This window comes from Papio anubis, chromosome 3 (genome assembly GCF_008728515.1).
Source record: "Papio anubis isolate 15944 chromosome 3, Panubis1.0, whole genome shotgun sequence".
Lineage (NCBI taxonomy): Eukaryota > Metazoa > Chordata > Mammalia > Primates > Cercopithecidae > Papio > Papio anubis.
This window is the reverse complement of record NC_044978.1, coordinates 160,079,537-160,107,143: the sequence shown is the minus strand read 5'-3', so window position 1 is coordinate 160,107,143 and position 27,607 is coordinate 160,079,537. Positions and strand designations below refer to the sequence as shown.

The 27,607-nt window shown below is 35.1% G+C and overlaps 1 protein-coding gene across 3 annotated transcripts in view; it reads left to right on the top strand.

The window, feature by feature from the left end:
• The window catches only part of TBC1D19 (TBC1 domain family member 19), a 157,976-nt gene that overhangs the window by 63,279 nt on the left and 67,090 nt on the right, over nt 1-27,607 (top strand). For all 3 annotated transcript variants that reach the window (XR_001902400.3, XM_017958626.3, XM_003898560.4), the window contains exons 8-11: nt 177-287; nt 6,919-6,991; nt 12,608-12,646; nt 14,578-14,690. Coding sequence is in view for 2 of the 3 variants with exons in the window: in XM_017958626.3 (XP_017814115.1) it covers nt 177-287; nt 6,919-6,991; nt 12,608-12,646; nt 14,578-14,690 (336 nt within the window). In the remaining variant the exon portion in view is untranslated. The remainder of the gene's footprint in view (nt 1-176; nt 288-6,918; nt 6,992-12,607; nt 12,647-14,577; nt 14,691-27,607) is intronic.

Here is a 27,607-nt window from a genome sequence, read left to right as displayed (position 1 = left end):
ATTATATTTTAACATTTCAATATACTTTTATACTATTTTAGAATGTAATTAAAGTATGTGTATCACCCAAATAGTAATTAATTTTGTGGTGATACACAAAGAATATCCCTGCTAATTTTATAAGTGTAAACATCCTATAAAGAAACTAACCAATTTTGTTGGATTTGTTTTTAAAGGTATTAATTAATCTTCGCAACCCAAATTATGAAAACGGTGATTCTCTTAGTTTCAGGACTCATTTGGGTTTAATTCAAGTTCCTCTGAAAGTAAAAGACATCCCTGAATTGGTAAGTATAGAAACTTAAAAATAAATTAACATCATTTAGAAGATAATTAGAAAAATGTTTTTATATAGCATGTATGTAAAGCAATAGGGTAATCTACTCATGAAACAAATTAATAAAGTGACATTTATTCTTTTATTGCAAATATGTATATAGAGAGAGCAAGCTGCTTTGCTAATAGGACTAAAAATGAGTTTGCATTGACCTATAAATGCTTTTGCTTATTTTGTATTTTAATAAGCAGCATAGATTTATGAGACAGCTTGTTGGGATTCAGTTGCCTGGTGGATGGTTATAAAACTAATTGAGATAAATTGTGAGTTTTATAAAATTATTTTTAAGAAAGTACACTTTATTTAATTTCACAAACTTTTGTGGAGCTTATAACAAGATGAGGCACTTAGGGAGATGGAGAACATAAGAATTAATTAGAGAGTGGCTTTGCTCTGGAGACCATAATATTCTTGTGAGGAAGCTCATTTTAAAATGAAAAGTAGGGAGATTTCCTGATGGTGGAATTAAGAAATTATCACTTCTTCTTTCAAAGTCACCCTAAAACAATAAGGAGCATAGAAATATAAATACTGTCTTTGGTGAAACTAGGAAGCCACTTATCACTCTGGGCATTAATGTATTAAGATAGAGCGCTGATGATAAATGACTCAAACAGGGGAGAAGAATATCAAACCTAAATGTCCCTAGAAGATAGAAAGTATGAATGAGATTAAAGTATATTTATGGCCTTATATTTTTTGCCAATCATCAGTTTATTATCTTTCAGCTCTAAATTCTCCTTTTTGCTCTGCTTTATCATGCTGGAGCTGGACCCTAGAAACATTTCCCCTTTGCCAGCAGCTCTGATGGTAGGCTTTGTCAATAGAAGGTTCTAGAGGGACACTGCAAGGCCATAGAAGGAGGAAGGGGTTTCCATTTCTAGCTCCTGTGTGTAGGAGTCAGCAGATTGGGATGCAGGAGGCTCAATAACACTCACCTCAGTAGTCCTCAATAGTCCAGCTCTAACCTGCCCCTTGACAAGTTTTTCCACCACCCTTGGTTTGCCTTTGTGTGGCAGCTCCACTACCTCTCTACAGAGGTATGAATCTCAGCCTTCAGCGCCAGGAGACCCTTTTCTAAGTTCTTAGTTTCTTTTTTGTTTACTTTCCTTTAACCTAGAAGTCATAGTTGCTTTCTGCATTTGCTTCTTCTGTTTTTCCCTGTTCAATTTCTGGTATGACCTATTTCCTGACTAGACACTGACTGATGCAAGAAGCAAGATGATTTTCTCCATAGAACCTTAGAAATGTTCGAGAATTGGAGGTACCACATGTCACAGAAAACCATGGTGAGCCATAGGGCTGAAAATGGAGATTGTGTGAAAGTCTGGATCAGGAGAAGTTAGTCCCCCAGATTTCCATCACCATGCATACTCAGATAACTCCTCCTCCCCCACAGAAGACCAGAGGTGTATTCACTAGAGATCCAGATGCAGAAAGACTGTGCACTCGGAGACCTCAGACATAGAGCAGGACAGGAATGAGCTATTGAAAACAGCGATTAAGTACAAGTCTGCTGAATGGTGAGACTAATACTCTCATTCTTACCACCACTACCCTACCTTCCCCACCCTCCACCTTCTTTTTCCTTACCCTCAACCAACTCTAGAATGCCAGAGAAAAGACTAACAGGGATTCAGAGAACCCTTACAAAAAAGAGGTTGGCTAGATATTAAATTGCCTCACAATGAAGCCTACTGCATTCTGTGCCTGACCCTTGCCGACAGAGCTTCCAATCAGTTTTTTATTACCTCGTTTCTAAATAGGAATGACCAACCTAGAAACCTCAGACTTTTGAATTCTTCCAGTATGAAAGACAGGACCAAACTAAAGCAAAACCAAACAGCAACAACAATAACAAAACCCAAATAGCCAAATTAGGGAATGACTGCTAGTAGGCATTTCAGGTTCTGATTTACATTCATACTCACAGGATACAATAGACGATAACCTGGTACCAGGTTCACTTAAATTTGTGAGTGAAACAGGACAGAAAACAGCATGACAGTATACTAGCATGCCATTAGCAGGTTCATCATCACGGAGAGTCTTTACAGCCATCCAAATGCTACTTCCCAACCCTCACAAGGAAGGTATGCAACTGGAAATGACAAGTCACATAGGCACAACATAGGGAAGTCTCATACACCATAGGAATCATTTCTTGTAATGCACATAAGCATAGCTTCTAAGTCCTCCCAAAAGACACCACACAGGTGGCTAAGGCCTGTGTTTTCCAGTCAGTTTTTATACTCTACTCACAGTTTTCCATTTCAGATGTCGTTTACCAGTCAAGGATCATATGTTTTCAGTAAATAACATTGCTTAGCAATATAGTGGGGGCGTTTCTCTTAGAATTTTTGTGTGTGTGTGTGATTCAGTACATTTTCAGGACAACAGTGATGGGAGAAGGTAAACACAATGTCATCTTCAAATGGACATGTTAACCATTTATTCCCAAAAGGAGACTTTAATGAAACCACTAATATTCTCAGTAAGATAATATATTACTTGAAACAAGAACAGAATTTCATTAATGCAAGAAAACACTTGAGAATGAAAAGGAGGTTTTTGGATTAAGAATATAGTATGCCAAAAAATACATATCGATAGATAAGTTGAAAACAAAGCTGAGGAAATCTTTGTCAGAAGATGAAGCAAAAAAACCAAAGAAATGAAAAATAGGAGTGAAAAGATTTCTTAAATTACAAGATCAATCTACAAAGATTAACATCTGACCAAAAGGAGTTCCAGAAAAGGGAAACGGAGGGAACATAAGTTTATAAGAATTTAAGAAAGATGTGGATCTCCAGTGAAAAGGCTTACCAAGTACCCAGTGGCATGAATGAAAGAAGATCCACACCAAGGCACTTGAAAACGAGAAAACTGAAAATTTTTTATAAAAGAAAAGCAGAGTATATACAGTGTCAGGAATCAGAGTGGCATCTTACTCTCAGCAACAACACTGGAAGCCAGAAGACTTTGAAGTAATGTCTTTAAAAACCTGAGTGATTTCAAGCCTGGAATTCTATATGTAACCAACAGTCAATCAAATGTTAAGATGGAGTAAACATTTTCTGATGTACTGATCTAAAATATTTACTCTTATTTAGGGAGCTCTTGGTAGAAGTACTTCAAACAAGGTCATAAACAAGAAGCAAAATATGGGACCCAGAAAACAGGATCCCAACCAAAGAGAAGGAGAATTTCCAGAAATGGTAGTGAAGAGAAGTTCCAGGACAAAGGCTGCACAACTGGACTGAAACACAACAACCCTAGATTGGAGCAGGAGGTTGGAAGGTTCCAGGAGGGATGCTTGCACGAAAAACACCAAAAGTGCAGATGAGCTCACAGGCTTGACTACATGCGAACTTCTATCAAGGAGGGTCTTTTCAGAGTTGGTATGGGTTTAGGAAAAAGAGGTAAATGGTTAGAGAAAATTGTATAAGTGAAAAATCAGTTTAATTATGAACAGTGTGGAAAAAAGTATAAGAATGAAAACATTGATAAGTACAACATACCTCACCAGTGAAATATTTACATAGTCACAATAATGCAAAACTCTCAATATGGATTTAATTAAGAATTAATGATGACTGAAGGGTGGAAATAGAATGTGCATGAGCTAAAATCCTCATTTTCCATATAAAATCAATAGATGATATCTGAAACTGCCACATGTAGAGGCAGTTTCACATGAAGATTAGGTGATGACCCTCTGAAGCCAGCCAACTTGAAGGAGTTTGCTAGGTAAAAAAGCAGGGAAAGGATAATTTAGACAAAGTTTCAGCTTATGTGTGAATGAGACTACTATGTATTCTATCTGTCTGAAGAGACCCTAAACTGATGCGAATGCATTCTTAACTATTGGAGAACCAAAAGCTTGTGGCTAATTTTCAAGAAATTGTGGCTATATGATTAAGAGTGTAGTTAGTCCTTTTATTCCTCAGTCATTATGGATAGTTGTCCCTGCCTTGCCTGTATCATGTAACCTGGCAATATAATGATTCTGACTCCAGGATGCATGGTTTATCTGTGACCCCAGTCTGCCTGTACAAGTATTGAACTTGGTGAGGCTCAGTGAGTCCTGTGATCCTATAATGGATAGCCCTTAAACCTAATTACAATGTTATGTAGACACATACATATTAAACAGAAATTCCTTATAACTGAGATTTATTAACTCTAAAGTGTAGTTGTGACAAATTCCTATTTACTAATTTGGTTATGTGGAGGCAGCTGGTTAGGACTAGAGCTAAGTAGTGTGGTTCAGTATTTATTGAACCCCTTCGCTATGTCAGGCCCTGTGCCAGGTAGTGAAGCAGAGTGCAAATGTGTGTAAGAGACAGTGCTTGTCTTCCAAGAGCTGCAGGCTAGTGGAGAGGTGGGCAGTAAAAATACAATTTTAATATGATGTGGTTATGTGCTTGGTTGATAAAGGTTAATATATATGCAGAGAAAGTTGCTTATATCAGCCTGGAATATCAAGGGAGGCTTCTCTGAAGATGAGATACCTGGGGTGAGTTTTGAAGGAAATCTGAGATTAGGGTCCATGTCTGTTGACACTGAGTTAAAAATAGTCCAGGGCAATGAAGTAGGAAATGGATGTTCAGAGTTCTGTTTATGCTTTTTAACATGTCCTAGCCTAAGTAAAACTCTCCATTTTAATTACAGAACCTAATATTAAAGCATTTATTGGGTATAAGTCCCTTTTGTAGTATGAAGATTAAGGTTATTAAAAAAAAGAAATACAAAGGATTTCAATTACAGAAGAGTACCTTAAAATAAATGGAAAACAATGGTTGAAAATGGAAGAATAACAAATTTACCTCTTCAGTCATTAAAAATTGGTAACATAAGATGCAGTACTGTTTTTTTTTTTTTTTTTTTCCAGTTGCAAGATTTAATAGAGTGAAAACAGAGCTCTCATACAATGGGAGGGGACCCAAAAGGGGTTGCCCACTCCCAGCTCGAATGCCTGGGTTTATATCCCGATCATTTTCCCTCCTCCCCCTGTGCTCTCATGCGATATATGACTTGACAATACTTTACCTCCTGCTTTTAGCCTAAGTTGTATTTTAGTGAGCCCTCTTTACTACCTGATTGGTCGGGTGTGAGCTGAGTTACAAACCCCGTGTTTAAAGGTGGGTGCATTCACCTTCTCAGCGGGGCTTAGGAATTCTTAGTCGGCCTAGGAAATCCAGCTAGTCTTGTCTCTCAGTCCCCCCTCTCAACAGGAAAACCCGAGTGCTACTGGGGAGGTTGGCCGATGATTGCTCTAACTGCTTCCTGCTGAATTGGGGCATAGTGGGGTCATGCAGTTGAGATTTCCTCGGGAGGGGTGCCTTCGATGTCATTAACATCAGAGCATGGGCTAGCAGGCCGGTCCTGGGGTCCATGGTAGATCTTAGTCATGGACAAGATGCAGTACTTTTTAAAGTGTAGATAAAGTTTAAAAATTGAAATATAGTAGTAGTTATTTAAAATCTATACAAAAATGAAATGTGTATATGTATATGTTAGGCTGAATAACTATCTTGTAAAGGACATTAATAAATCACTAACTTAAGTAATAATAGATAATTAGTAAGGATTAAAACTAATTCCATTTTTTAAAGGGCAAGGAAGTATGGGTTTAGCAATTAGAATAGTAACAAAATACTGAGGCAAATATTAATAGAAATATTTAATTACTTAGAGCATAAAAATGTGAATAATGTGAGGTTTTTATATATTTAAAAACTACCAGACAAACATTATTATTTTCCCTAGACATTACTAGATAAGTAGAGGAAGTCTGGAGAATAAATCTGATTTATCCTTATTTTAGCAGAGCACTTGATGGTCCAATTGTACTTAAAAATTAATTTAAGTTGTTTTGGATATTTGCAGTGTTTAGTTGATTAAGATCTGAGTGAGGTATAGTACCATAGAAAGCACAAATACAGGATCATAGTGGTAATTTTAGACAATGATTTTAGAAGATGAAATTGGTAAGTGATACGCATATCGAGTGTTTGTATGTGTGTGTGTGTGTGTTTCAGGAAAGGTTTAAAGTTAGTTTTTTACTGAAAGGATAATTATCATTCCTTATCTTACTGAGTAGTCTGTTACCTAAAAAGGCAAAATCAAGAACTATTTTTGAAAAACAGTTATTTTAAACAATGGCAGCACTCGTTGGTCAAAAGGCAAGAAGTAAAACTTTTATTAGGTAGGAAAAATTAGGAGAAAGAAAAATGTTGCTAATGGCTCTTCATTTGGATAAATATTACATGTTTGTGTCTTTCCCATTGTATATTTATATTTCCTAAATGCTTATATCTTTTCTATTCATGATTATTTCATATGAAAATAATAAACATTATATAGTAATCACTGGTTATTCTGTTCCTTAATTTTGGACTAATGCATTATTATTTAGATGTTTAATATGTCCTTTTCTTTTTTAGGTATTTGAATAAAGCAAAGCCTCATTTCACATTGTGATTTTTATTTAAGCTAATGTTTAGGTAAAGGTGATCTTTTAACAATGTGCAGTAAAGTCTGAGATCTATGTCAATTCTACATATGTTATTTTTCAGAAAGAATGCTTTGTGGAACTTGGCTTAAATATAGGACAACTGGGTATAGATGATTCTACACAAGTGCCTCCTGGTTGGTATTTTTCCAGTTAATTCAATTAATGATAAATGAGAGTGAGCCTAAGGTTTATATTGCTATTTCCAAGTTAATTTAGCAGTTTTTTTTTTAATATCTGAAAACTAAGTGTGCTTTTGCCTCTCCTTGGCTACTGTTATATATTGAATAGAATCCGGTATGTTGTAAGTATTAGAGTTCAACCAGATTTTGTCTTTTTATTTGATCTTTAAAATGATTTTGAAAAGTCATTAGACATATATAAGTTGTTTTTGTTGTCAGAATCTTTACTGGCAACATCCTTTCCTGGCCAACAGTATCTGTTTTTACTTTTGTATCACCAAGTTAAGTGAATACTGACGTCTACCTTGAGTCAACTTAGGCTTTAAAAATAGTGTCTTTTAAACCTTAATAATCCAAGCAATTTTCCTAACTTTTCCCTTTTTGTGCATAAATTCAGTGTACGTTTTACTAAATACTACATTGGTATTTAGCTATAATAAAAACGAAGTAAAAATTTACTTAAAGTATGGGAGCCCTGTATTGTAGTGGAAATAATACTAGATAGGGATTAGGAGACTATTCTGGTCTTTCCTCTGCCACTGGCTAACTGTATAACTTGCACAAGTCACTATACATCTTTGGACTTGTTTCTTCCTCTATAAAATAAGTTGGCTCTTACTACTATTATAATAGCAATGTTACATAATTATTACTATTATTATTCTATATAATCAGAAATAACCATTGAGTGCATACTATATGTTGCATCTATGTTGTCTCATTTTAACCTCTCAGCAACTCTATAAGGTATCTATTTTCATTTTAGATACTTTATTAATGTATAATGCACATAGAGGAATACATATATAATAAGAGGACAGCTTAATGAATTTTTACAAATTGAATACACCTATTAAAATACCCAGAACACTAAACAGAAGCCCTCCTCCTACCCTCTTTCAATCTTTAATCCCCATTACAAAGATAACTACTATTCTGATTTCTGGCAGCACAGATTAGTTTTTCAAATTCTTGAACTTCATATGAATAAAAGCATACAGTGTGTCTCTGTGATGTTTGACTTCTTTTGTTCAAATTATATTTGTGACATTTGGCCATATTGTTACATGTGTTTATAGATCATTTGCTTCCCAGTGTTCCACTGGATGCATATACCACATATTTATTTATCTATTCTACGGTTGGTAAATATTTGGGAAGTTTCAAGTTGGGGATAGTACAAATAAGGCTACTATTATCATTCTAGTATGTGTTTTTTGGTGAATGTATCTATATTCTGCTGTGGAGTATATACCTGGGAGTGTATTTTCTAGGTCCTAGAAATATTCATTCATTCATTCATGCATATTCATATTTGTATATGTTCATTTTTAGTAAATAACTGCCAGTGAGTTTTCAAAAGTGTTAGTACCAGTTTACACTTTCACCAACAATGTATGAGAGTCGTAGTTTTGCTGTATGTCCTCACTGATGCTTGGTGTATTTCATCTTTGTCTTAGTCAGTCTGGCAGTGTATAGTAGTATTGCAGTATGGTTTTAATTTTCTTATATAATGTGATGTAAGATTATTATCTTCATTTTAAAGTTGAAGATGTGGAGATGTTAAGTAACTTGCTCCAGGTCACAAAACTAGTAAGTAGTAGAGCCAGGATTCAAAACTAAGTAGTCTGTCTCCAAAGTCTGCTACACTGTACTGCCTCCCTCCTGCCACCTTTGACAGCCTTTTCTTATTTTATAAGAAGATGTAAAATATCTTATAAAATAAAATACCTTGTATTTTTATTCATGGAAATTGATAGTCATATAAGAAAAGGAAAGGAAGTAGTAACACAGCCTTGAATTATATTTTTATTTTTTACTTTTGAAATATCTTTAAGAGTTATTTAAAATTATTCTAAATCTCATAGTACCTATGCTTTAGAAGACTTAACATACTGTATTTTTAAACTTACAGTGCAGATTTTCCTTCTTTGATTCATTCATAATATAACAAACGTGTTTGAGACCCTGCTGAGGGCCAGGGGTTGGTAAATACAGAGTTTTATGTAGAATACATAGACATAAGACATAATCTCTGCTTTTAGGGGAAAAAATAGTGGTAAGTGACAGATAAGATACAGTGTGGTATTTGCTGTTATTACCTTTAAAGGGCGACTGGAGCATAGAACATCTAAGCCTGCTTGAAGGAGGCTGACGACCTCTTATTTTATATTTTAGTCTGTGTCTTTCGCTTTAAGTTGGAAATGTAATGCTAATGTTGGAAAATGTTGCTATACTTGTGTTTGGCTAGAGGCAAGTTTTTTATATTCAGAATTAAGTTTAAGTGTGGCTTAAGGGAATTGTGTTCTTACACATCTTTAAAACCTCTGTTACCTCTGTTTTATCATTACTGTTATTCAATTATTATCTTTGAAATGCATTTCTTACTTACGAGCTTTTATATATAAGTCAGGAGAAAAAGCCCTTACAATTATACTATAGAATCCTTATTTAACAATAATAAAAAAAAACAGTCATAGCCATTATTTCTACAAACTCATGAACACGCATTGCATTTATTGTAAATACACACACATTTACTATGGAAACCATTTATAAGACTGATATTAACAGAGTGAGCAAGATCAGCATTCTTTCATAAGCCTTTATGATAAAGGAGGTCCTGTGTCTGATATTATTGTCTGAGTGTACGTAATAATGAATCTTAATTAGACGAGGGTTCTACTAAATAGACATTTTCTTTCTAAAAGAAAAAACCATACTCAGTTAGTGTAGTATTTCCTGAAGCGTTATACTAAGGAGCACTCATAAGATGCCCTGTGAAAAAGAGAATCTTGTTGTCAAATAAGGTTTGAGAAGGGCTGAATTGTATACCTTCTTAAGATGTACAGTGTATGTTACTATCTTAAAGACTATGAGAAGTCTTAACTCAACTATTTTAGCTTAGCATCTTCCAAGATCGTTTTAACAGAAGTATTTTTCCTGAGCAAGATCTATTAATATAGATGCATCTGTTAACATAATGGTCCTCAGGGCACTCTGAAAAACACAGAATTAGAGTATAAGTTGGAGATTCTGGTTCTGATTTTTTAGGCTTCTTATTCTTAGGACAGAAAATAGCATTTAAAAAACAGAATTATTGTATTTCACATAATTGAATAGTTAAACTTTTTAAGAAGTCTGATTATTGTTATTTCATACTACTTTGGGTAATAAAGCGCTGTTACCATCTAGTAATATCATCTGCTTTTGTTAGAAAATGAGAATTGGCTGGCAACTTATTTTTACTTGATTATTCAACTGTTCTTTATTCATTCAGTGAAAATTACGAATATAAAACATTTCTTGGCACATTATGAGAAGAAAATATTGAACTGTATAAACTACATTGATTGAAATGAACATAAAGGATTATAATTTGAATCTTAAGAGAAAATTTAACTTAATCCTTAGTCAAGGAGGATGAAAAAAATCGAGTTGTTATGGGCCAGTTTTGTGATGTGCTTGTCAAGATAACTGAGAAGAACCAGTTATGGGGTTCTCTGTGAAAACTATCTCCAGTGCCTGTAATACACTGTTTGTTATTTTCTGAAAGTTTACTGAGCTAAGCCCCACTATAGTATGCTGCAGTATTACATCTGCCGTTTCATGCTATTACAGTGTTCACTGAAGCATTGTCTTCTTTGGCCACTAAGTCTCAGAAATCATAGCTGATTAAAATGAAACTGTATTGTTACTATATACATATATACATATGTTACTATATACATATATATATGATTATGTTAGGGATCCCAGACACTTTCCTTAGTCATTGTATAATCTGTTCAACTAATTACTTCCTAATTACTTCAGAAGTACTAGAACTACAATAAACTAAAAGAATAAGGCATTCTGGCTCAAATACTCTAATGAAAAAACAGCTTTATGCATTATTTTTTAAAACTAAAAAATTATGTAATACTGAAAATGTACCACACTTACATTAATCTTTCTTTGATTAAGAGAATTCTTCTGATTTTTCCTTAGTGTTGCAATTTTATATTTCAAAACTAGAGTTTTCAAGTACTGCAGGTAATAGAAAAATGACTGCTAATTTTTAAATAACTTCTATAGAAGTACAACATACATACTGGATAGCACACAAATCACGTCTATACAGATCAGTGAATTTTTACAAAGTGAACACACTTGCGTAACCTCCAGCTAGACCAAGAAACAGAATATTACCAGCACCTCAGAAGCCCCCTTAGGCACACGTCCAGATTCTGTCACGCTCATGGGTAAAAACTGTTCTGCCTTCTGGCATCACAGATTAGTTTTGCTTATTTTTGTACTTTATAGAAATGAAATCATATATACTCTTGTGTGTTTGGCTTCTTTTGCTTTTCCTTATAATATTCAAGGTGTTGTAGAGAATTATAAATCATTCATTCTCATTGCTGTATTATAACCTATTGTATGAATATGCCACTGTCTAGTGTACTGCTGATGGTAATTTGAGTTGTTTACATTTTCAGTTATTATCAATGGTGGTGCTGTGAATATTCTTATACACATCTCTTGGTGCACATATGTATGCATTAGGGTTTATAACTGAGAGTGGATTGCTAATTATTGTGGTATATGCACATCTGTTTAGTGTTAGTAGATATTGCTGGACAGTTTTCCACAGTGTTTGTGCCAAGTTCTACTCCTACTAGCTTTGTATGAGAAATTCATTTGCTCCACATCTTTTACATTTAGAATTGTTAGTCTTTTTCATTTTAGCTATTGTGGCGGTTGTGTGTTTCATAGTGGTTTTAATTGCATTTCCCTGAAGACCAATGTGGTTGAGCAAATTTTCATGTGTTTATTGGTCCTTCAGGTCACTTCTTTTGTGAAGAGCCTCTATTTAAGTCTTTTGTCTGTTTGTGTCTGACAGTCATCTATCTTTGTCTACCAGGAGTTCTTTATATATTCTGAATAAGAGTCTTTTGCCAGATATATGTACAGCAAATATATTCTTCCACTTTGTTACTTACATTTTTCTCTCTCTTAACAGTGTTTTTTGATGAACAGAAGTTTTTTTTTTTAAATGTAATATAGTCAGTTCATGAATCTTTTTCCATTATGATTGGTACTTAAAAAAATCTCATCATAGAATCTTTTGAAATGATATTTGTAGAGTGAGATTTTTCCTATATAGTAGTAAGGCTTTTATTAGATATACTCTTATTAGATAGCCAATGGTAGATTGGAGTGGAAGTAGGATTTTGTAAATGAAGCTGTCAATAAGTTTTGTTTTTCTTTTAGAAAAAACTAAAAGATGAATGATTAGGAACATTTTTGTATTATGAGATGTTTTAACGAAGGGAAAATTCATTCATCAGTTTTTTGTTTGATTAAATGCTCATAAGTCTGTTTTAATTTTAAACAAAAAATTGTTTAGCTTTAAACAATTTAGAAGAAACATTTTTACATATAAGATATTCTTGTAGTTTTCTATATAGCCATCCGACTTTAAAAATCATGAAACGTATCAATACCAGAAAAATGTATCTAATGTTGTTCCAAATGTGGTTGATCATACTCGTGTCTAACAATTTTATTTTCTTTTAACATTTTTAGAACTTTTTGAAAATGAGCATGTACGTATTGGGCAAAAAGGTAAGCTTTTAATTATAAAAGTTATTATTTCTGAAAAGTGAGACAGTCCCAGGTAAATGTCTGCCTCAAATAACCTCCAAGGAAATTTTTTTTTTTTTTTTTTTTTTTTGAGACGGAGTCTCGCTCTGTCGCCCAGGCTGGAGTGCAGTGGCCGGATCTCAGCTCACTGCAAGCTCTGCCTCCCGGTTTCACGCCATTCTCCTGCCTCAGCCTCCTGAGTAGCTGGGACTACAGGCGCCCGCCACCTCGCCCGGCTAGTTTTTTGTATTTTTTAGTAGAGACGGGGTTTCACCGTGTTAGCCAGGATGGTCTCGATCTCCTGACCTCGTGATCCGCCCGTCTCGGCCTCCCAAAGTGCTGGGATTACAGGCTTGAGCCACCGCGCCTGGCCTTCCTCCAAGGAAATTTAATCTCTGAAAAGCAAAAAACCTGAAGAGGGGTAATAGTTAACCATGTAGATTATATAATGAGAATCTTTATAAGTAGGGAAAATGCATCATTTTGGCTTTATCAATAAATATCAGAGAAAGAAGTACACAGCTGGTTCACTAAAAAGGAAATGCAGACACATATTCCTCAGGGATGTTAGCTTAATCCATTCGGCAGTAGAATTTCATTTTAAAATCAAAGAGGCAGGTTCTGTCTTTGATGCACCCACACACCTCTCATTAGAGTTAATGGGAATATGCTCCCGCATTAGGAGAAAATATAACTGTAATGGTTCCCAGTGACTATTCACAGTGGTGTGGCTTAATAACCAAAGTGGCTGTTAGTATTCTGGGGAATAATTTTTCCCTGTCTTTAGAAGATTTTTTTCCTTGTTTTTATAAATCCTTTTTTGTCTTTGAAATATGAAGTACAGATTGGTCTTTGTCTCAGAATGAACCTTCTATGGCAACTATATTGTCATGTACCAAATCCCTAGTTCAATTTTTAAAAATTGTATTTATTTAGAATTTATTTGTATGATTTGACACTTTTATTAAGAGCAATTGCAAATTAAAGAATATGTTTCATCTCTTTTTTATTTCATGATTCCTTTGTTTCTTCTGCTCATGTCATGTCATTTTCATTTAATATAAGATTATTTTTTCCATATCCTTTTAAGAAGAAAATATAAGGAAACAATACTGGTTAGATAAACATTAGCAGTTGCTTTGGTATGTCTTTTTTTGGTTTTGCTTCATTTTGTTTTTTTGGACCTTTATTTCCAGACTGAATAGCTGACATTTTTATTAAAGAAAATAAAAATTAAAATGAAAGCAAAAAATAACGTATTGATTGTGTGAACTTGGCTGCTTAAGAGTAATTTGATCCTTCTTACATGGTTATGAGATCTTTGTTTCTACGTCTTTTAAAATTCCTGTTTTCTGTTGATTTTCGCAAATAACTAAGAAGTCATTTAATAGAATAGATAGCTAACATTCTTATATACTGTAATTCTTAGCCTGAAACTTCATGTACCATACTATTTCCAAATGTTAGAACATTCATGAGGTAGTAGAATATACATAAGAAATTTGGGGTTTCTGTAGCTATGAATTTACCTGATAATGGAATCTAAAAATTATTTCCTATATGTATATACATGCAGACACACACACACACACACACACACACAAGTTTCAGATCCATGGAGCTATAGTTAAATCAAAGTGATCTCAAAGTCCTTATTAAGTCCCTCCTTATCCAGACTGGGTAGGAGATGAAAGAGCTTAAAGCTTGCAACTGGGGCAAAGGTGGGGGGATGGGGGCTGCAAATAGGGCTGTATTGAAATACAGAGAATAAGTTTTAAAAGGTAAAGATATGGTGTAATTATGTTAGATAGAAAGACTGAATGTCAGCTTCCCAGAAGATTTATAATTGAAGATTTCAGTGATATTTCTTACATTCTGAGTTTTCTAAGGAGATTTTCATATACTTTTGATAGTTCTAGCAGAACAAGATAGTGCTGCTGCTCAACAGTACATCAGACAAGGAAGTCCCACGGCACTGAGAGCTGAATTGTGGGCTCTCATTTTGAATATTTCCAGCCAACCTGAGGTAAGAAGAAAAAAAGGGTGGGTCAGATTTTAGCTTTGGGGTATTTATTTTTCAAAGACCAGTTATTCAAAATAGGAAAAAACTTTTGTTTCTTAATCTATTATTAACCCCCTTTTGAAATTTTCAAAATCACTATAGTTTTAGGTTCTAAAATAAGATTTAACATATAATTTAATCATTGTCTGCTTAATATACACATTTTTGTTATTAATAATTAATGAAATGGTGTGATCTTACATATACAACAAAACAGTAAGTAAAATTTTGAGAAGTGGAGGCTGACAATTTAGATCCGTGAAGATGTGTGGTAGAATAAGCATGTTAGACTACAGAGAAATAAAGAAAGGCAACTCAGGTTAAGTAAATGAATTCTTTGTCCCTATAGTTACCTTTGAAATATGCACTATTTTTATGGTTCTAGAAATTGACAGATTAAGTGGGAATGGTTTTTTTTATATGTAAGAACATTTTATTTTAGGAAATATGAATATGAAAAGAGATCACCAATAGATGGGTAATAGATTAAATAAAACAAAATTATATAAGACATTGATTCTTGAAATATTCTTAGTGGGGATTTTTTGTTTGTTTTTTGCTTAAGCCCATTAATCATAGAAGTTATCCATTTAAAAGATTTTAATGAATAGCACACTAATAGTTTTCTAGCCTGGTGGTTAAAAACATGGGTCTTGGAATCATACAGACCTGGTTTCAACTTCTAGCTCCCCCAGCTTACTAGAAATATATCATTGAGCAAGTTCTTATATTTCTTCAAATCTCAGTTAACCCACACTTAAATATAGGTAATAATATTTATATCACATAATTATTGTCAGAATTAAATGAAATAATGTACCTGTACTTTTAACATAGTGCCTGGAACATAAATGGTCACTATTAATAAAAATAATCATAAGAGTTACATATTACATATAATTATAAGTTAATTATAATTAATAATGATGTTTTTAAAGAAAATCAAATGTTATTAATACTATTATAAAAACTACACCTCTAACCCTTGCAAACTATGTATACGTGCATGTGTGTATACTGTGTTTTAAATCTCCCTCTGAACAGCTCTGTCAAAAATCACTTGCTTCCTTTTTGTAACAATAAAGCTTGTAATTTATTTCAGAGCAGTTTTAGATAAATGATATTGCTAGCCTTTTATAGTGACACTTCAGAGAAAATAGGGTATAAAATAGATTTGAATATATATTGGGCATTTTTTTGAGTGTATCAATTCTTGTAGAAGATACAACTCTTGTCCTGTTCTAACTTTGTAGATGCGCTGCCAACTTAACTGTATAGAAATTGGATTAACAAATTCTGTCTCTTTGCAGAGGAATCACTGCCATTTCTAAAACAAATTTAGAATATTTCCAGAAGTATCATCCTAATAACCCCACATAATAATAAAATAATAATCCCCGGTAATCATTATTTTTTACAGTGTTCAAAGGTCGTTTTTACTACTTATAGATGTTTTCTTATAAAAAGAAAAAAATTTTTTAAGGTGATTTTTACCCTTGAATTTTGGAGCTAATAGCCATCTGAATTTTCTAATTGCAAAGTGACAAGTCTATTCAACATCTGTAAATAGAAATTAATATTTTCAGAAAAGCAACCCTGAGTTTTTGATTAAAGCATATTTTATCACTTACAGTTAATTTCAGCTATAAAAGTGTGACCCCAGTGAACTATAGTAGTTCCAAAATAATTGTTGTAGGTGGTGCATTAGAGAGACAGAAAGAGAGAAGGAAAAAGAATACTACTTCTTATTAAGAATACCTTATTGAAATTTTTTGTTGAATCGCTTTTCAGTCACATAAAATAAGCTGCACATATAATTGTAGTCATAGTTGAGGAGTTAGACATAAGTGGAATATTTTACATTTCACAAACATAAAGCTATTCTTTAAAATCTATTTCAATACAAAGACTTTGAATATAATACTTGTGGTTCCTAGTAAATTCTTTTCATAGTTTGAATAGAATATTAACTTTCATTTTTTTAAGAAAATCTGTGTTAGGTTTAAAAAGATTTCTTTCGTATATTTCCTTTTCTACACATTTCTAGGTATGTGTCAAAATATCCATATTTAATAAACATTGTTCATATTTTAAAAATTTTTAAATTTCAGTGTGCTAATTAAAGACAGAAAGTGTTCCTCTACTTTTGCTCTAGGTACTTGCTTACTGATAAAATAGCCAAGACTAATATTAACAAATAAGATTTTCTTTAGTGATTTCTTAGGAAGATTCTTACAACCTTGCCTTGGCCCATAATGATGCCTGACCTGCCTGGATTTTTGTGGTCAACTCACTTAGTCTTCACAGTGCCTGTTTCTGACCTCTACTCTCTTCAATCCCTTCTCTTCAGTCTTAGCAAAATACGTCACCTCCTGATACTTAGAGAAAACAGAAGTCATCGTTAGAAATTCGTTCAAATTCTTCCTGCCAAACTTGTAAACTTAATTACATCAGCACCTGGTCCTTTCCTCATCTACTTTTATTTAAATGGAAGAAATGTCAAACTGGGCACAGTGACTCAGGCCTGTAATCCCAGCATTTTGGAAGGCCGAGGCAGGTGGATCACGTGATTTTGTGAGTTCGAGACCAGCCTGGCCAACGTGGAGAAACCCTGACTCTACTAAAAATACAAAAAATTAGCCAGGCATGGTAGTGCATGCCTGTAATCCCAACTACTTGGGAGGCTGAGGCACGAGAATCACATGAACCCAGGAGGTGGAGGTTGCAGTGAGTGAGATCATGCCACTGCACTCCAGCCTGGGCAACAGAGCAAGACTCTGTCTCCAAAAAAACAAAAGAAAAGAAAAGAAATGTCTACCTCTTATACCTGTTGTCAGTATTTAACCTCATTGACTACTCCTTTATTGAAATATTCCTTTGCTTTTGTGACACAGTGCTCTTTCTGGCATTCTTCATTGGTGGAGGGTCTTCTTTGTCTTATCAGTTAGGATTCTTGAGGGTCATTCTCTTCTTCATACATTCCTTAGCAAACACTACAAACTCCCAAAACCTCAGTTACCAATTACCTCAAATCTATATACTTTCTTCTCAGATCTCTCTTTTCTAAACCTCAAATGCAGCTGCTTAGTGCACCTAAGCACTTGTGTATCTCACAAGCACCTCCAATTCAAGATGTCAACACTCTTCCTAAATTCCTTTTTCAGTACCATTGTCCATCAAGGAACCATAGCCAGAAACCTGGTGTCATCCCTAACTCCTGAATATCATATTACTCAATTATATTACTCAATAATTCCTTCTTGATTTAACTCCTAAACATGTTTCACTACCACTCTCATTTCAAAATACCATCATTTCTTGCCTGAATTAAAAAAAAAAAAACTTTCTACCTTATCTTTCTGACTTCAGCCTTGTTCCCTATGAAATCCTTATTATTATTATTATTATTATTATTATTAATTTATTTATTTATTTTGAGATGGAGTCTCACTCTGTCATCCAGGCTGGAGTGCAATGGTGTGATCTCGGCTCACTGCAACCTCCGTCTCCTGGGTTCACGCCATTCTCCTGCCTTAGCCTCCCCAGTAGCTGGGACTACAGGCGCCCACCACCATGCCCAGCTAATTTTTTTTGTATTTTTCAGGAGAGACGGGGTTTCACTGTGTTAGCCAGGATGGTCTCGATCTCCTGACCTCGTGATCCACCTGCCTCAGCCCCCCAATACCCTACTCTTTAAAAAACTGAAATCTAGTGATATGGTTTGGCTGTGTCCCCACCCAAACCTTACCTTGAATTGTACTTCTCATAATTCCCACATGTCATGGGAGGGACTAGGTGGAGATAATTAAGTCATGGGAGCAATTTCTCCCATCCTGTTCTCATGATAGTGAGTGAGTTCTCATGAGATCTGATGGTTTGGTTTTGTAAGGTGTTTCCCCCTTCACTGGGTACTCGTTCTCTCCCCTGCTGCCCTGTAAAGAGGTACTTTCTGCCATGATTGTAAATTTCCTGAGGCCTCCTCAGCCATGTGGAACTGTGAGTCAATTAAACCTCTTTCCTTTATAAATTATCCAGTCTTGGGTATTTCTTCATAACAGCATGAGAATGGACTCATATAGTAAATTGGTACTGCAGAGAGTAGGGTGCTGCTATAGATATCTGAAAATGTGGAAGTGACTTTAGATCTGGTTAATAGGCAGAAGTGGGAATAGTTTGGAGGGCTCAGAAGAAGACAGGAAAATGTGGGAAAGTTTGGAACTTCCTAGAGACTTGTTGAATGGCATTGACCAAAATGTTGATAGTGATATGGACAATGAAGTCCAGGTTGAGATGGCCTCAGATGGAGATGAGAAACTTTTTGGGAACTGGAATAAAGGGGACTCTTGTTATGCTTTAGCAAAGAGACTGGCAGCATTTTGTCTCTGCCCTAGAGATCTGTGTAACTTTTGTCAATTGAGAAAAATGACAAGTCACAATTAGGAGGTTTGTTTGCCAAAGTTAAGGATGTGCATCCTGGAAACAGGTCTATGCCTTCTCCAAAGATGATTTTGAGGGCTCCAAATTTAAAGGGGAAAGAGTGAGATATTGAGAAGTACACAATTTTCATGTAAGAGGTGGGCGGGAAAAATAGTTATTCATGCCTTTGCCTGGCTCAGTGAATCTGCATTTTTTTTTTAACCTAAGATGACACAGACAAATGCAGCGAGGAAAAATGTGGGGAATCTGCATTTTTCCATAAGGTAACCTAGAAAAAAATGGGGCAGGGAAGCAATCAGATATGCATTTGTCTGGTGGGCAGGGAGGTGACTGCACCTGTGAAAATAAGCTATCAATTTACATTGCCATAGTGAAATTTTAACAGAAACACCTTAGGGTAAAGATCTTAGAGCTCACTAGGAATTTCCTTGTGAGTAAAATATGGGGGAGGTGTGTAGCTTTTCATCTTATAATCATCTTTTTTAAGAAACAAAAGGGGAGGCAGTTTTGCATGACCCAATTCCCACCTTGACTTTGCCCTTTAGCTTAGTGATTTGGGGACCCCAAGATTTATTTTCCTTTCACACTTTGCACTTGAGAGAGATGATTTAGGGTAAGTATCTGGTGGAAGAAATTTCTAAGTGGCAAAGCATTGAAGAGGTGACAGACCATGAAAGTTTGGAAAATTTGCAGCCTGACAATGTGGTAGAAAAGAAAAACCCATTTTCTGGGTAGAAATTCAAGCTGGCTGCAGAAATTTGCATATGTAATGAGGAGCAAAATGCTAATTGCGAAGACAATGGGGAAAATGCCTCCAGAGCATGTCAGAGACCTTCACAGCAGCCCCTCCCATCACAGGCTTGGAGGTTTAGGAGGGAAAAATGGTTTCCTGAGCCAGGCCCAGGGTCCCCCTGCTCTGTACAGCCTGAGGACATGGTACCCTGTGTCCCATGCTTCAGCTTCAGCCGTGACTAAAAGGGACCATGGTACAGGTCAGGCCATTGCTTCAGAGGGTGCAAGCTCCAAGACTTGGCAGCTTCCATGTACACAGAAGTCAAGAATTGAGGTTTGGGAACCTCCACCTAGATTTCAAAGAATATGTGATGGATATCCAGGCAAAAGTCTGCTGCAGGGGTAGAGCCCTCATGGAGAACCTCTGCTAGGGCAGTACAGAAGGGAAATGTGGATTGGAGCCCCCATACAGAGTCCCCACTGGAGCTGTGAGAAGAGAGTCACCATCCTCCAAACCCCAGAAGCTTGCACTGTGTGCCTGAAAAAGCTGCAGACACTCAATGCCAGCCTGTGAAAACAGCCCTGAGCAGGGCTGTACTCTGTAAAGCTACAGGGGCAGAGCTGGCCAAGGCCGTGGGAGCCTACGTCTTGCATTGGCATAGTTAATGCCAGAATGAGTTGAGACTTTGGAGGACTGTTGGAAGGGCGTGACTGTGTTTTGAATTGTGAGGACATGAGATTTGGGAGGGGCAAGGGTGGAATGATATCGGTTGGCCATGTCCCCATCCAAATCTCATCTTGAATTATGGTTCCCATAATCCCTACATGTCATGGATGGGACCAGGTGGACATAATTGAATCATGGGTGTGGTTTCCTCCATTTTGTTCTTATGATAGTGAGTTAGTTCTCATGAGATCTGATGGTTTTATAAGGGGCTTCCCCCTTTGCTGGGCACTCGTTCTCTCCCCTGTTTCCCTGTGAAGAGGTGCCTTCTACCATCATTGTAAGTTTTCTGAGGCTTCCACAGCCATGTGGAACTGTGAATCAATTAAACCTCTTTCCTTTATAAATTACCCAGTCTCAGGTATTTCTTCATAGCAGCGTAATAATGGACTAATACATCTGATATCACAGCTCTTCTGGTTAAAGACTTTTTAAAATCCTGTATTTGAAACACCTTAACATACTTCCTCTTTTCCCTATGTTTGTACATGTTCCATCTACTTTAAAACAAATCTTTTGTTCTGCCTTTTCCTTCCTCTCTACTCACTCCTTCCCATAGCATTATACATTCTCAAGTCTTTTCTATCTTAGGAATAAAAGTAAATCTTAAACCTCATGTCTTTCCTAGCCATCTCCCTCTCCCTTTCCTTCCTTTCACAGCTACACCTGTGAAACAAAATTCTGTGCTAGACTTAATTTCATTAATTACTTGATTGTATTAATATGAGTTAAGTAATGCTGAGTTAATCACTTGATCTCATTAATTACTCAGTCAATTGTAGTCTGACATACACCCACCCCCACTATATGACTACAACTACCCAAATTAAAGTCACCAAGGAATAGTGGACATATTTTAGTTCTTATACCTACAGTATTGATATCAGTGCCTACTTGATCCTTGAAATATTCTTGGTCTTTACTTTAGTTCACCCTGTTTTCTTAGCTCTTCGTTCTCTTTTCTTTGTTTAGTCTCCATTTGGATTTCTCTGCTGGACCTTAAGTGCATGTATTTCTCAGAATTCCATTTTGATCTTATTCGATACATTTTCCCTGAACTGCCTCATCACAAATCACCTATTCCCTAATGGCTTCAACTCTCTTTTCAATCCAAGCTTTTGTTTAAGCCTAAAATTTTTCATTTCTAGTTGCCTAGAGTAGCAGTCTTCAGCCTTTTTGGGACCAGGGACCAGTTTCACGAAAGACATTTTTTTCCATGGATAGGGGGTGTGGGTGGGAATGGTTTCATAATGAAACTGTTCCACCTCAAATCAGGCATTAGTTAGATTCTTATAAAGACCACACAACCTACATCCCTCTCATGTGCAGTTCACAATAGGGTTTACACTCCTATGAGAATCTAATGCCACTGCTGATCTGACAGGCAGCAATGCTTCCTGGCCCACCGCTCACCATCTGGCCCAGTTCCTATAAGGTCACGGACTAGACTGGTACCAGTCTGCATGCTGGGGATTGGGAACCCTGGCTAGAGAACTCCATTATATGTTTCATATATTTCAGATTCAAAAATATATCATATGTCTAAAAGAAAAATATATCATATGTCTAAAAGAAAAGGCATAATCTATACCTCAATATTTTTTACAAGACACGTTGAATTGTCTTTGCACCGTGTTGTTCTCTCCCTGAAATGCCTTCTCTGCCTTTTGTCTACTCATCTTACAATTAGCTATAAACTATTAGGAATTCTTTGGGTTTTTTCATTTCCCAAGAGTTTATTTGTTTTTCTTAAGTTAAGACAGTGTAAATCTGTGTAAAATACCACAAAAGTAACTGAAATTAAAATATTCTCTGACGCTAAAAATTGGGCTACTTTGTTTTTCAAAGATTGCTTTTTATAATGATGTTGTATTACTCTTACATATATATACATTACCAGAGCTTATACTAAATAGTCTTTTAAAATATTCTGTTTATATTGGTAATCATTAAATTTTATAGATCCTTGTATATTTTATCAGATAAATTAAAATATTAACATAAAAATTTGTCTCATTGATTGTAAGCATATGGTGTAATTCTGACTTTCCTACCAATGTTTTTCTCTCATGTTACATGGATAAATTACACTAAAAACTATTGAAACCAATAGCATAGACTGAGGATTATGGAAACTATTTCAGTCACCAGCTATGACAGTTAACTTGGCCAGATCTCATTTTTTAAATGTGAAAATTCAGAAAAGAAACTAGATATTTCCAAAGTCTCTTTTAGGTCACAGATTCTCCGATAAGTTTTTTTACCTCTAGAATTTAGAATAGATTTTTGTCTAAGCACTGTTATCTGTTTAAAGTCATAGTTACGAATTTATTCATAGCATTTAGATTGTGTCTAATCTTTTAGGAAACCATCTTTAGTTATTCAAATTGGTGACTGGGGATCCTTGTATGAGTACAAATTATTAACTGCATACTCTCCTGCTATTCAGGCAGCAACCAGCCCTGTGACTAGTTTAGATGCTTTTAGATCTTTAAGCACTATAATTAATTGGGTGGGAAAATAATGTGTTTTACTTAATTCAGTTTACTATTTGCATCCATTTGGGAGAAAACTCACAATTTGAAATCCACATAAAAATTTTGTTTTGAAAAAATAAAGGGATCATGAGGTATATGATTTTGTCCATGTGTCAATAAAATATACTGCTCAGTGGTTGATAAAGAACAGCTGAACTCTTAAGAACTCTGTCCAAGCTTATGCCTAAGTCACTAGATAACAAAGGTCTTGATTTAGTCTAAAGCTCTCTGAGGTTAGGTTACTTGTCTATCTGGATTACTGCTATACATCTATCTTCTAGCCGGAAATATTAAACATCCAATAAAATTTTCAATAAAATATACTAAAAGTTGAGTTAATGTCCTGTACAGGGATGTGGATGAAGCTGGAAACCATCCTTCTTAGTAAACTATCACAAGAACAGGAAAGCAAACACTGCATGTTCTCACTTATAAGTGGGAGTCGAACAATGAAGACACATGGACACAGGGAGGGGAACATCACACACCGGGGCCTGTCAGAGGGTAGGGGATTAGAGGAGGGATAACGTTAGGAGAAATACCTAATGTAGGTGATGGGTTGATGGGTGCAGCAAACACCATGGCACATGTATACCTATGTAACAATACTGCATGTTTTGCACATGTACCCCAGAACTTAAACTATAATAATAAAAAAATATATATATACACACACACTAAAGGTTTAATATTGTTAAGCTATATGATATGTTATTCAAGAGAACAAGGAAAAGTATAAAAAATAATTATTTCTTATGTATATAGTATCTTTGTTAGATGCAAATATCAATAAGTTTTTTTTTTTTTTTACATCTCAAAGCGTATTTTTTTTTTTAATTATTATTATACTTTAAGTTGTAGGGTACATGTGCATAACGTGGCGAGTTACATATGTATACTTGTGCCATGTTGGTGTAAGCACCTATCAACTCTCGTCATTTACATCAGTAGGTATAACTCCCAATGCACCTCCCTCCCTCCCATGATAGTCTCCGTGGTGATGTTCCTCCTGAGTCCAAGTGATCTCATTGTTCAGTTCCCACCTATGAGTGAGGAACATGTGTTTGGTTTTCTGTTCTGTGATAGTTTGCTAAGAATGATGGTTTCCAGTTGCATCCATGTCCCGCCAGCGACACAAAACTCATCCTTTTTTTTATGGCTGCATAGTATTCTCCATGGTGTATATGTGCCACATTTTCTAATCCAATCTGTCACTGATGGACATTTCTCTGCTGATTCCAAGTCTTTGCTATTGTGAATAGTGCTGCAATAAAACATACGCGGTGCATGTGTCTTATAGCAGCATAATTTATAATCCTTTGGGTATATACCCAGTAATGGGATGGCTGGGTCATATGGTACATCTAGTTCTAGATCCTTGAGGAATCGCCATACTGCTTTCCATAATGGTTGAACTAGTTTACAGTCCCACCAACAGTGTAAAAGTGTTCCTCAATAAGTTTTTAAATTTTACTTTATATTTTAATAGACATTAAAAGGGTTATATTGGGGAAAGCCAATATATTTTAAGTAGTTATAATTATGTCATAGTTGTCAAATGACATTAATAAAACTTGGCAGCCATTTGTAATCAAATCTTTAAATGAATTACTGAAAAATAATACAACTATTTCCCCAAACCAATAATAAATTTAAACAGAAACGTCAAAGCTCTTTTCATTAGAATTGGGAGTAAGGCAGCGATTATTCACCAGTATTATTTGTCATAGATTTTGAGGTCCTAGCTGAAGATGTGGAAATGAGTTGGTTTATGTTTGGGGAAAGTAGAGATACAGCCATCTTCTTAGCAGATGATCATGACTGTATACCCAGAAAACCCAACAGATTTTTTAAAAATTACAGAGGGATATGAAATAGATATACAAAATCAAGCCTTTTCTCTATTATCAATAATGAATTAGAAATATAATAGTGAAAAAATACCTCATTTTCAATAGTAGAAACATTAAAATATCTGTAAGATAAATTTAGCAGGACAGGATCCATAGGAGGAAAATTGTAATACTCTATAAAGAGCAATAATATTTAACTCTTACATAGCACTTACCCTGTGCCAGATACTATTCAGAGCATATTACATGTATTAATTCATTTATTTTTCACATCAACCTACAGAAAAGTTGCTGTTATTTTCATCATTTTACTGAGGCTCAGAAAAGCTTGTTAATTTACCTAGGGTCACACAGCTGAGCTCTGCATCATTCTTGGGTGGAGAGCCTTAATGTCATTCATAAAAACAGGAAAGTCTTAATATTATAAAATTTGTCAGTTTTTCCAAAACAAATTTATTAGAGTATTAATTTTATTTTTAACTGGATGAAATTATCTTAAAGTTCTCATGGAGATTAAATGTTTAAGAATAGTCCGATAAATTATGAAAAATAATGAATGGTGAGTCCATAGATAGATCCAGGTCTAGCATTTTATTTCAATTGCAAATGCATGGTTTATTTAATAAATGATGCTGATAATTGACCATCCTTCTGAAAGAAAACAGACCTTTTGATAACTAGGTACAAGAATAAATTCCAGGTGGATTATAAATAATAAAAAAATTTAATTGACAATTTTAGAAATAAAATTAGGAAAATATTTGTATAAACATGTGGTGGGGCAGCCTTGCCCAAATCTAGTAGGCAAACCCAAAGCCCTAGAGTACTTTTTAAAAATGGTCAATGTATGTTGGCAAGGAAGTGGAAAAAAGGGAACCCTCCTTCACTGTTGGTGGGAATGTAAGTTAGCAGAACCACTGTGGAGAAAAATTTGGAGGTTCTTCAAAATACTAAAAATAGAGCTACCATATTATCCAGGAATCCCACTCCTACATATATCCCCAAAAGAAAGGAAATAAGTATATTGAAGCGATATCTGCACTCTCATGTTTATTGCAGCACTATTCACAATAGCCAATATTTGGAAGTAACCCAAATTTTTATCATTAGAGGAATACATAAAGAAAACGTAGTACAAATATACAACAGAATACTCTTCAGCCATGAAAAATAGTGAGATCCTGTCACTTGCAACAACATGGATGGAACTGGAGGTCATTATGTTAAGTAAAATAAGCCAGTCATAGAAAGACAAACTTTGCAGGATCTCACTTACTCATGGGAGCTAAAAAGTAAAACAATTGAACTCATGGAGATAGAGGATAAAAGGGTGGTTACCAGAGGCTGGTAAGGGTAGTGCAGGTGCAGGGGAAGTGGGGAAGGTTAATGGTTACAAAAAATAGAACAAGTGAATAAGACCTAGTAATTGCTAGCACAACAGAGTGACTATAATAAAAATAATTATACTTTTAAAAATAACTAAAATACTATAATTGGATTGTTTGTAACACAAAAGATAAATGCTTGAGGCATTTACCCTGATGTGATTATTACACACTGCATTCCTATATCAAAATATCTCATGTAACTCATAAGTATATATATCTACTATATACCCACAAAAATTAAACAGAAAAATAAATTGTCAATCTATACCATAAACCAAAATCAAGTAACACATTCTTGCATTACAAATGACAGTTAATCTTCCTTATAAACAACAAATCTAACAAATTATTAAGAGAAAGATAATCTAATAGAAAAATAGGTATATGTTATGAATGACAAATCATTGAAATGGAAATTCAAATGGCCAATAAATATATGAAAGGTTCTTCAACAGTATTATGAGTTAGGAAAGTGCAAATAAATACATCGAGATGTTTCTCAAGCATGAAAATGTTTAAAAGAGGTGAGTACATAGATAAAATGTGCTCTCATGTTGCTGGTGGGAATTCGAATTGATTTTTTTTTCTGCGATTAGTCAGGCAATTTGTAGCCCAGTTTAAGATACATAACAGCCTTGGCCAGGCACGTTGGCTCATGCCTGTAATCCCAGCACTTTGGGAGGCCGAGGCGGGCAGATCACGAGGTCAGGAGATGGAGACCATCCTGGCTAACACGGTGAAACCCCATCTCTACTAAAAATACAAAAAATTAGCCAGACGTGGTGTCAGGCGCCTGTAGTCCCAGCTACTCCTGAGGCAGGAGAATGGCGTGAACCTGGGAGGCGGAGCTTGCAGTGAGCTGAGATCGTGCCACTGCACTCCAGCCTGGGCGACAGAGCGAGACTCCGTCTCAAAAAAAAAAAAAAAAAGAAAAGAAAGAAAGATACATATAGCCTTCAGCCTATAATCCTGCCTTTGCCAATTTATTCTGTAGATATAAAAGCATAGTGCCTAAGGATATTTATTACATTATTTGTAGGGACAAACAACCTGAGTATCCATCTGTTCAGGTTGTATGATTAAACAAATTATGTCAAATCTATTCAGGGATATGATTAAACAAATTGTGTCAAATCTATACCACAGCTTTAAAAATATTAAAATATATGTAACTATTAAAAAGAATGAGTTAAATGTGTATTGTTTAACA